The sequence below is a fragment of the Mustela erminea genome, chromosome 10 (assembly GCF_009829155.1).
Source record: "Mustela erminea isolate mMusErm1 chromosome 10, mMusErm1.Pri, whole genome shotgun sequence".
NCBI classification, from domain to species: domain Eukaryota; kingdom Metazoa; phylum Chordata; class Mammalia; order Carnivora; family Mustelidae; genus Mustela; species Mustela erminea.
In genome coordinates this window covers 6717216-6728599 of record NC_045623.1, presented here as the reverse complement: position 1 = coordinate 6728599, position 11384 = coordinate 6717216, and the positions used below count along the sequence as shown (strand labels likewise).

At 41.0% G+C, this 11384-nt stretch overlaps 1 protein-coding gene across 7 annotated transcripts in view; it reads left to right on the top strand.

Annotated features, from left to right (window-relative positions):
- Positions 1-431: 431 nt before the first annotated feature.
- Positions 432-11384, top strand: part of PDE4DIP (phosphodiesterase 4D interacting protein) — a 217967-nt gene continuing 207014 nt past the window's right edge. For 6 of the 7 annotated variants that reach the window (XM_032361304.1, XM_032361302.1, XM_032361303.1 and 3 more), the window contains exon 1: positions 433-809. In XM_032361304.1, coding sequence (XP_032217195.1) covers positions 577-809 — 233 coding nt within the window. In that variant the 5' untranslated portion in view covers positions 433-576. Of the gene's footprint in view, positions 810-11384 lie in introns of all 7 variants that reach the window. The other variant, XM_032361283.1, reaches the window with a different exon arrangement.

Genomic DNA, 11384 nt, shown 5'->3' with positions numbered 1-11384 from the left:
TTAATGGAAAGGAAAACTGAGGTTATTTAAGAGAAAGATTTTTGTTTTTGTTTTTGTTTTACAACTAAAGGGAAAATTTGGGGTGGGATATTTTAAGAGGGAGAAAGGGGGTTAGCCAGCTGCCTGGAGTAGTAGTGATTCTAAGCAAAGAATAATGTAAAATAGAAGAGGGTGGTTGAGTTGGAGGGAGGAGGAAGACAAAACCCAGGAAAATACCGGGAGAGGGAGGGAGAAAAGGAGAAACTTTTAAGGTTAGAAACGGAGGACAGTGACAATGGAGCGGCTAGGAAGACAAAAAAAAAAAAAAAAGAGTACTGTCTAGGAATGAAAAGGTTTCCAGGTTGAGAGAGAATGGGTTGAGGAGAGGGTGAAGAGGCAGCGGCGGGTGTCTGTGAGCGAGGGACAGAAGCAATCTGGGCGGAGCAGGTGGCAGAGGCAGCCGCGGAGGAGGCCTGGTCCTTCCGGGTTTCCGCCACCATCCATGCCCGGAGGATGCTCCTTGGCAGTACGGGAAGACCGTAGGAAAGCCAAGCAGGCACGGTAACCGGGACTAGTGAGGCCGGGCCCAGAAAATCCATGAAGAGGACCGACAGCGGGTCCTGCTGCCACCGCCGCTGCGATTGCAGCTGTTGCTGCCGCGCGCCCAGCTGGGCGCACCACGCGCCTTACCGGTCCGGGGACGCGGCGCGAGCCCCACAGCCCTCGCGGCAGTCTCCTGGCCGGGAGCGACGGCAGCCGGAGCCGGCCAGGAGCTGGGCAGCGGCGGCAGAGGAGGAAGAGGCAGCCGCGGCGGCCGCACCCTGGATGAGGTAAGAGCACCACAGGAGCACTGTGGGAGCCGGGGAGGCTGCGGTCTGCGCCGGTAGCTGCGGCGCGCGGTGCGCTGGACAGGAGCACCGCTCCGGGAGCTGGGACCTAGGGGGCTGGAATCCCCAGGCGCCTGAGAGGGTTGGCGCCGAGTGTCCTTAGTTTGGAGAGCGTTGGAGGGCACCGGGGAGACTGCGTGGGATGCTGCGGCTGGTGGCGGGGGGGGGGAGGGAGAAGAGCCAGAGGGGGACTTGCCTAGAAATAAAGGTGTGACGCTGGATTGTACGGGGCTAAGGCTTGGGAAACGCGTCTCTCTCCCAAGGTCTTTGCTTGGTGTGTGTAGACACCCGCTTTGTTGGTGCAGATGAGGTTGAGGCCATGCTTGTTGGGTTGAGTCAAAGGAGAGATGAACACATGATGCAGAAGGCCATGCCAGGGTGGAAGCCTAAGGGAAAGCAGAAGAGGACAGAGGATCAGGAAATGCGCGCGGGTGTCCAGTTGAAGGAGTACCCACGGCTTTCTCTTACACACACCCACCCCTTTTTCTATAGGTATAGTTTTTATTTATCCAAGATACACACAAGGGGGGTCAGGGGGAGGCATTGGTGATGGTTCTTTCTTCCTAGGCTACCTCTCTTGCCCTGCAGAGCTGGAGCCATGCCTGTTGGCGGATGAGGCCGTGCAGGACAAGCTCCTCTTAAACCCAGCCCCTCCCTTTGCGCAGAGATGGAAGACTGGGCAGATTAGGCCTGCATTTTCTTCATGTAGCCTCGGTAGGACAAAAATCTGCCATGCATATGATATTTCGGAGAAGAGACAGATTGTGCTACTGCCTTTTTTGAAATAAGCATTTCTTGGCTTAGCATTTTCAGCTTACTCTTTTATGGGAACCCAGTACTCATAAATCATACTACAAGGCAATGATGTCTTCGGTCTCTAAGCTGCCATTAACCAACTGGGATGTGAAAAAGTAACTTCATTTCTCTAGGCCTCAGTTTCCTATGCATAAAATCACAATTTTTTTTTTTAAGAATTTATTTATTTATTTGACAGAGAGAGAAGAGTGAGAGAGAAAACACATGTAGGGGGAGTGGGAGAGGGAGAAGCAGGCTTCCCGCTGAGCAGGGAGCTGGATGTGGGGTTCAATCCCAGGACCCTAAGATCATGACCTTAGGTCGAAGGCAGATGCTTAACTGACTGAGCCACCCAGGCACCCCTAAAAATCACAATTTTTTGAGGATTACAGAACTAAATATTAATGAAAACTCTTTTCTATGTTTAGGACTCTGTTATTTGTGAACTAGGAAACTAGTTTATTCACACTTAATTGTATTTATTCATTACACTGTCCACTGTGAGAAAACTGAGTCAAAGGCAATCAGTTAAAGAAATTAGATTTCTATTAAGAAACTCATAAAAAAGGGTGGCTGGGTGGCCCAGTGGGTTAAACCGCTGCCTTCGGCTCAGGTTATGATCTCAGGGTCCTGGGATCGAGCCTTACATAGGGCTCTCTGCTCAGCAGGGAGCCTGCTTCCTCTCTCTCTCTCTCTTTAAGATTTCAAATAAAATCTTAAAATAAAAAGAAACTCGTAAAAAAATTACTGCTTTTAAGAAGGAATTGAGGCAACACATAAAACTAATATAACATTGTCTTTTAACTAATCAGAATTAAAATAAAAACTTAAAAAAGGGGCGGTGTCTGGGGGGTGCCTGGGTGGCTCAGTCACTGAGCGTTAGCCTTCAGCTGGGGTCATGATCCCAGGGTCCTGAGCTGGAGGCCCATGTCAGGCTCCCTGATCAGTGGGGAGTCTGCTTGTCCCTCTCCTTCTTCCCTTCCCCCATGCGCATGCTCATGCTCAACCTCTCGCTCTCTCTCAAATAAATAAATCACAAGTAGGCAGAGAGGCAGGCAGAGAGAGAGAGAGGAGGAAGCAGGCTCCCCGCCGAGCAGAGAGCCCAATATGGGGCTCGATCCCCAGACCTTGGGATCATGACCTGAGCTGAAGGCAAAGGCTTTAACCCACTGAGCCACCCAGGTGCCCCTAAATAAAGTCTTAAAAAACAAACAAACAAACAAACGAACAACTGGGGCACCTGGGTCCCTCAGTTGTTTAAGCATCTGCTTTTGGCTCAGATCAAGATCTTGGGGTCCTGGGATCTTGCCTGGCCCTGGGTTCCTTGCTCAGTGGAGAGCCTGCTTCTCCTTCTCTCTCTGCAGTGCTTTCTCTCTCATACACACTCTCTCTCTCAAATAAATAAAGTCTTTTAAAAAAAGTTTTTTAATTAAAAAAAAAGAAGGAATAATGGGGCAAGAATTATTCATTATTTGATTTTTTATAACATGGAATTTTAGCTCAACAATTACTTATTTTTTTTTAAACATGTATACCTCTGTGATATTGAATATTTTCTACAGACTACTTTGGTTTTTTTTTTTTTAAGCTTGAAACAAAAAAATTTCATCTGCATATGAATTTATGACATAAAGTCTTAACTGCTTGATATGCGCTAAAGTGAATTCTTTTCATCAAAAGGAGCATTGCTATTGCAAATTTAAAATGGATTAGGGCTCCTTTATAAAGATGTGATTTTTCTTACTATCTTTGGTAACAAAAAGTTTATAGGGTTAGCATTTGGTTCTCTACATTGTGGTTTAATTGTTAAAGTACATAGCACACTTTCATTATTTCCTTAATGGTTATTCATCTGACAAACCTCTACATTCTCCTAGTTGATGTAGTGACAAGCCTTGAAATGTTTTTAAATATTTCAGGAATTCCCAAACATAAACAGTGTCAAGAACTTCATTGAGGTTGGTGCTACTCTGGCCCTCATTTAAAAAATCAGTTCTCTGGGGGCGTCTGGATAGCTCAGTTGGTTAAGCATTGGACTCATGATTTCGGCTCAGGTCGTGATCCCAGGGTCTTGAGCTTGAGCCCTGTGTCAGCTCTGCATTGCCCCTACCTATTTATTTATTTATTTATTTATTTATCTATAGGCTCCACACCCATTGAAAATGGGGCTTGAGTTCAAGAGCTGCATGCTCTACCAACTGTGTCAGCAGGGCACCCTTTTAAAACTTTCAAAAACATAGGTCTTATCTATAGTATTAGAGGTTTATGAATCTAAGAGGCTTGTACTGGGGAAGGTCTGGTTTTGGTGTCCAGTTTTCTAACTATCAAATTAACTAAAAAATGGAAGAAAACACCTCTACACATTATCTGGATTCAGATAGTTCTGTGATTGATTGAACAGCGTGGTGGACACCTATACCGAACTGGATAAAACTACCCTCAGGTAGCTCAGAATCTAGAGCTTGTAAACTGTGCTCTTCTAACTGTAGTATGGAGTAAATGTAGCAGAAAGATAATGGTGGAAATGATAAATAAATAAACAAATAAATGAAAGGAAAGCAGACTTCAGGCAAAGCAGACTGTGTCCCAAGAGGTCAGACAAAGTGACATTATCTTGGAAAATATGTTAGAATCTGGTCTTTACCTTGTTGAGTCTGTTTTTTAGGCTGGCATTAAATTCACAAGACTATAGTATAAATCCAGAATGGCAAATTATTATAATGAGGATTTATTATAAAACATTAAAATGAGGATCCCTCACATCTCAGAAAACTAGACCCTCTTCTGTTAACTTAGTGAGTTCTCTTGGCGTACTTGCTGTGTTTGAAAAACAAATTATAAGCAAAAGGCTGTTTGTAAAATGAATTAAGAACAAGGGAAAGTAATCAGTGCATTCCAGATTTTAAAAAATTTAAACCTTTAAACAGAGTTCACAGGGTATACACACAGGTTCTTTCTTCCCCGGATGGTGATTGTCATTCATGATCAACCTCTCTTCTTACGTACTTCTTTTTTTCTATTGCTGACACGCTAGTATTTTCAGTTAGGTAATAATAATTTGTTTGGCCTGGGAATCGTGTCCATTTCAAGTGATGGTGCATCTTTTCTCTGAATCAGTTTGTCTTAATGGTGAAGTTTACATTTCAGACATCTAAGCTCACTTTCTTTTAGGTAAAATTCATGATAGGAGTAGGTAAGTGGGGTGGGCATTTTGTTAGAGCCCCTACGTGCTGGCAATATGAGCCAGGTAATTAATGGCTACTGAGTGTGATACTAAGAAGAGGACCAGCGAAAGCTTCACATATAAACAAGAGGCAAATTCTGTCTGGCCCAACAAAACAGTGAATCCAGGGTTGGATGGGAGGCAAATTTTAGGAGAAGGACAAAAGCAAATGTACCGCCCTGGGAAAATGCTTTCTTGAAATGTGACCCATGCTGTGATAGAACTTTTCAATGAGGATTTAATTCATAAGTGATTCTCTTTTAAGTATGCAGTTGTTTAAAAGGAGGAATTAAGTGAGTTGCTAACTGATGGCAACCTGCCTCAGGTGCATTTTCGAACCCTAGCAGATTTCATGTTCTAGGTAGATAGCCTAGAACCAGCAGACAACTGTGGGGAGGAATCATGTCAGAGAAGGTTACATTTCTAACATCACACTTCAACCAGTATGCCTTTAGCCATCTCTCTTTTTGTCATTATTATTTTATTACTGCTTTATTGAGATATAGTTGACATAAAACAAACTGGGCAAATTTCTAGTGTATAATTTGAAATTTTTTGACATATGTCTTTATCTGTCAAATTATCACATGCTCATCATCCCCCAAAGTTTCCTTCTTCTCTTCTATAAATCCTCCCTCCTGGCTCTTCTTGCCCCCACTAACACACAGGTAATCAACCACTGAATTGCTTTCTGTCACTATATGTTAGTTTGCATTTTCTAGAAATTTATGTAAATGGAATCATATAGTAGGTACTCCTTGTTTTTGTCTAGCTTCTTTCACTCAGTATAATTATTTTGAGATTTATCCATGATGTCATGGGTATCAGTAGTTCATTTTCTTTTGTTGCTGAGTGGTATTCCCTTGTATGAATATGCACAGTTTATTAATTCACCAGCTGTCTTGTTGTTTCTAGTTTTTGGCTATGAGGCTTCTAGGTCCCAAAGACCTTGAAGAATATCACAGGTGAATGTGACAATAGCATCTCTTCTTTTGTAGAGGATGGGGGAGGGGACACACAAGGCAAACTCTGGAGACTCAATACTGAGGTTAGGAATTGGGGGCCCATCCAGAGAGCCTCAGGAGGAGGCCTTGCAGCACTCTCAGAAGCAGTCCCTGGACTGCTTGGCCTTGGCACCACATGTGTCCTTCAGCCATTCGCAGGAAAGATCTTCATCTTTCTTTAGCATCAGAAACTGGCCAAGGACTACATAGCCACATAGGACCATAAGCCCATTTCCTCCAGCTTCTTGCCCAGAACTTCACCAATCCTGGCCAGGCTCCTCACTGGCCTTCCTCTGTGGGCTTTCCCACAAAGTCACGGTGCTCTGGAGAGGTTGTTATCTTGACAGCTTAATTAGCAGCTCCTGATTCTGTATGGATGGCTCCTCCTGCCACCCGAATGCTCCCACAGATACCTCTCCCCACTCTACAGTGCCTTGATCACAGCTGTTCTTTTTAAGTTTTAAGATCATGTAGTGTAAGTCCTCCAGTTTTGTCCTTCTTATTTAAAATCATTTTGGCTCTTCTAGGTCCTTTGTATTCTCATACACATTTTAGAATCCACTCGTCAGTATAGACAAAAATCCTGTTGGTAGTTTGAGAGGGAGTATACTGAACCTCTAGATTAATTTGGAAAGAACTGATCTATTTTTTCAAAGATTTTGCTTATTTGACAGAGAGAGTGAGAGAGCATAAGCAGGGGGAGCAGAAGGAGAGGGAGAAGCAGGCTCCTTGCCGAGAAGGGCACCCAACGTGGGGCTCCATCCCAGGACCCTGGGATCATGACCTGAGGCGAAGGCAGACGCTTAACCATCTGAGCCACCCAGACGCCCCGAGAATTGATATTTTAACAATATTGAGGAGCTCCTGGATGACTCAGTTGGCTTAGCAACTGCCTTCACCTCAGGTTATGATCCTGGAGTCCTGGGATCAAGTCCCACATCAGGCTCCCTGCTCAGCAGGGAGTCTGCTTCTCTCTCCCCTTCTCGTGCTTTCTCTCGCTCTCAAATAAAAAACAATATTGAGTCTCCTGATCCATAAACATGGCGCATATTTCCATTTATTTAGGTTAGTGGTTCTCAATTGTGCCTCACAAGGGACATATGACAGTATCTGGACACATTTTTGTTTATTGTAACTCAGGGCAAGAGTGATGGGGCATCTAGCAGATGGAGGTAAAGAATGCTGGTAAGCATTCTACAATGCACAATAATGGTTCCCACAATGAAGAATTATCCAATCCAATTGGGTATTTGAAATTATCCAATCCAAAATAATAATGATAATAATAATAAATAATGTATAATACACTATATCACATATATTAATAATAAATTATATAATATATAATATAGTATAATATATGTGATATACTATATTATATATTATAATTATAATTAATTATTATGTCTTTAATTTCTCTCACCAATGTTCTATGTTTTTAGTGTACACTATTTATGTATCTTAGAGACACTTATGCCTAAATTCTTGATATTTTTAATTCTGTTATAAATGATAACATCTTAAAAATTTCAATTTCTGATTATTCATTGCTACTTTATTGCTCTTTTTATATTGATTTTGTATCCTTTAGCTTTGCTAAATCCACTGTTTAGTTCTAATAGATTTTTTTTAATAGATCCATAGAATTTTCTACATGATGATGTCATCCCCCCATAAAAGAGATAAAATCTTATTCCTCTTTCCAATCTTTAAGTCTGTATTTATTTATTTGTTTGTTTGTTTTTCCTTGTCATACTAGCTAGAACCTCCAGCACAAAATTAAGTTGAAATAGTAAGAGCAAAGATCTTTGCCTTGTTCCTGATCTTAGGAGGAAGGCATTCATTCAGTCTTTTACCATTATGAATGATGTAAAAACCTGTAGGTTTTTCATAGGTACCTTTTATCAGGTTGAGGAAGTTCCCTTCTATTCCTAGTTTCCTGAGAGTTTTCATTAGGAATCGATGTCTAATTACACATCTGTTGAGATTACTGTATCATTTTTCTTTTCTTATATTGTTGATTTGGTGAATTACACCAATTGACTTAAGAATGTTAAAAATCAACATTGGGCACCTGGGATAAAGTATAGTATATCATAACTATACTTTCTATATATTGTTGGATTAGATCTGCTAAAATTTTGTTAAGAAGATCTGCATCTCTGTTCATGAGCAATATTGGTTTGTGTTTATATCTTCATTTATATCTTTGCCCAAATTTTGAATAAGGATAATGTTAACCTCCAAAGCTGAGTTGGGAAGTATTCCCATCCCTTCAATATTGGGAGAGAGTTTGGGTAGAAATTGCATTACTTCTTCCTTAAATCTTTGATTATATTCACTAGGAAAGAGTTTTAAGCCTAGTTTTTCTTTGTGCGAAGGTTTTAAACTACAAATTGAATTTCCCTTATATTTATATTTACTTATTTATTTGTCAGAGAGAGAAAGAACACAAGCAGGGGGTGTGGGAGGCAGAGGAAGAAACAGGCTTCCTGCTGAGCAAGGATCCTGAGGAGGGCTCAATCCCAGGACCCTGGGATCACAACCTGAGCCGAAGGCAGATGCTTAACTGACTGAGCCACCCAGGCATTCCCAAATTCAATTTCCTTAATAAATATAGGATGATTTGGTTTATCTCTTTCTTCTGGGGAAAGTTTTGCTAATTTGTGTAGTCCAAGAAATTTATTCAATTTTTAAAAGATTTATTTATTTTAGAGAGAGTACTTGAGTAGGGTGAGGGGTAAGGGAGAGGGGGAAGCAGACTCCCTGCTGAGCATGGAGCCCAATTTGGGGCTCAATTCCAGGACCCTGAGATCGTGACCTAGGCTGAAACCGTGAGTTGGATGCTTAACCAACCTAGCCACCAAGATACCCTGAAATGTGTTAATTTTATCTAAGTTGTCAACTTTATTGCCATAAACTCTTCAGTTGTGAAAATTGAAATATGAATTTATCTGTTTTTTTAAAAAGATTTTATTTGTTTATTTGACAGACAGAGATCACAAGTAGGCAGAGAGAGAGAAAGGAGGAAGTAGGCTCCCTGCTGAGGAGAGAGCCCGATGCAGGGGTCATGAACTGAGCCGAAGGCAGAGCTTTAACCCACTGAGCCACCCAGATACCCCACGAATTTGTCTTTTTTTTTTTTTTTTTTAAGATTTTATTTATTTGATGGGACTCCTGGATGGCTCAGTTGGTTAAGCCGCTGCCTTCCGCTCGGGTCATGATCCCAGCTTCCTGGGATCGCATCCTGCATCAGGCTCCTCACTCGGTGGGAGCCTGCTTCTCTCTCCGCTTCTGCCTGCCACTCTCTGCCTGCTTGTGTGCACTCTTTCTCTCTCTCTCTCTCTCTGACAAATAAATAAATAAATAAAATCCTTTAAAAAAAAGAAACTTATAAAAAAGAGATTTTATTTGAGAAAGAAATCGAGAGAGCACAAGAGGAGGAGGAGGGAGAGAGGGAGAGGCAAAAGCAGACTCCCTGCTGAACAGGGAGCCCAGGGTCACAAGGGCTCCTTCTCACAACCTTGGGATCATGACCTGAGTGGAAGGCAGACACAGCTGACTGAGCCACCCATGCACCCCAAAAATACAGTTTTCTTATTAGTCCTTCGATATTTGTAGACTCTGTAGTGATATAATCTTTCTCATTCTCAATAGTGTTTGTGTCTTCTCTTTTTGTTTTGAAAAATTTGACTAGAAGTTTACTAGTTTTACTTACCTTTTCAGAAAACCGGCTTTGCTTTATTAATTTCTCTATTGTTTTTCTCTTTTTAGTTTATTTGCTTTACCCCTGATCCTTATTGTTTTCTTTCTTCTACTTATCTTGAATTTCATTTACTCCTCCACTTCCAGTTTCTTAAAGTGGATGCTTGGATCATTGATTTAAGAACTTTCTTTTCCAATACTGGTGTTTTAGTGCCATGAATTTCATTCCAAGTACTGCATTGACTCTATCCCACAAATTTTGATATCTCATGAATTCATCTTTATTCAGTTTAAAATGCTTTCCCATTTCACTTTTAGTTTTTTCTTTGCTCTTTGGGTTAGAAGAGTGTTTAATTTTAAGACATTTGAGGATTTTTCAGACTTCTTTCTGCTGTTGATTTCTAATTTAATTCTGTCGTGGTCTCGTATGATTTGAATTCTTTTTTTTTTTTTTAAGATTTCATTTATTTATTTATTTGTCAGGGGCAGAGAGAGAGAGAGAGAGGTCATGCAGAAGCAGGGAGAGTGGCAGGCAGAGGTAGAGAGAGAAGCCGGCTCCCTGGCTCCCTGCAGAGCAAGGAGCCCAATGCGGGACTTGATCCCTGGACCCTGGGATCATGGTCTGAGCCGAAGGCAGTCGCTTAACTCACTGAGCCACCCAGGCATCCTGTATGATTTGAATTGTTTTTTAATTTGTTGAGAGTTGTTTTATGGCCCCGATTATGATCTGTCTTGGTAAATGTTCCTTGTGCACTGGAAAAGAATATGTGTCCTGCTGCTGTTGAGGGGTGTGTTTTATAAAAATCAGTTAGATCAAGTAGATTCATTATGTTATTCAAGTTTTCCATATCGTGTGTCTATTTTTTAAAAATCATTATTGAGAGAGGTATATTGAAATTCATTAATATGAATTTTGAATTTATTTCTCTTTGATTCATGTCTTTTGCTTCTTGTATCAAGCGAGATTTACTAGGTACATAGCTTCTCAGTGAGTTACTATTCTCCTTTTTTATTTTTTATTTTTTTTAAAAGATTTTATTTATTCGACAGATAGAGAGAGAGAGAGTGAGAGAAGGAACACAAGCAAGGGGATTATGAGAGGGAGAAGCAGGATTCCGACCCAGCAGGGAGCCCAATGCAGGGCTGGAACCCAGGATCCTGGGATCATGCCCTGAGCTGAAGGCAGCCGCTTAACCATCTGAGCCACCTCAGCACCCTTCTCCTTTTTATTTTAATTTTTTTCTTTAAAATGCTAAACTCAATGACTTTATCTTAAGTTGTGTGAAAAATTATATTCAAGAATGATGAAACTTGGGCAATCCTGTTGGGACCCCTCTCACTCTTGAGAGCTTTTTCTGTATCATCACTTAATAAACTTCTATCACTTTACTAAAAAAAAAAAACAAGAACACTGAAACTTTTTTTATGTCACTCAAATGTTAATTGAAACATCTGAAAGGAATTGATGTTATAAAAACATTAAAATATTAATTGTTACAGAGCAAATAGATTTTTACTTTATATTATATTATGGAATAATATATTTTATATTAGCTTATTATATTTCTATTTTGAAAATAAGATGTAACCAGAAGAGTCAAAGTAGGTGTTTTTGGCATTTCTAAAGCACAAAAAGTTTTTTAATGAACACATCCCAATACTGTGCTAGAGGCAGAGTTAATCCATTTCTAGATAAGCTGGCCTCCTTGTTATACTTTGTGGCAAACAACTAGGGCACCACCCACAGTTTTGAATTCAATCTGTAATACCATATTCTTCCAGAAGGTTGGC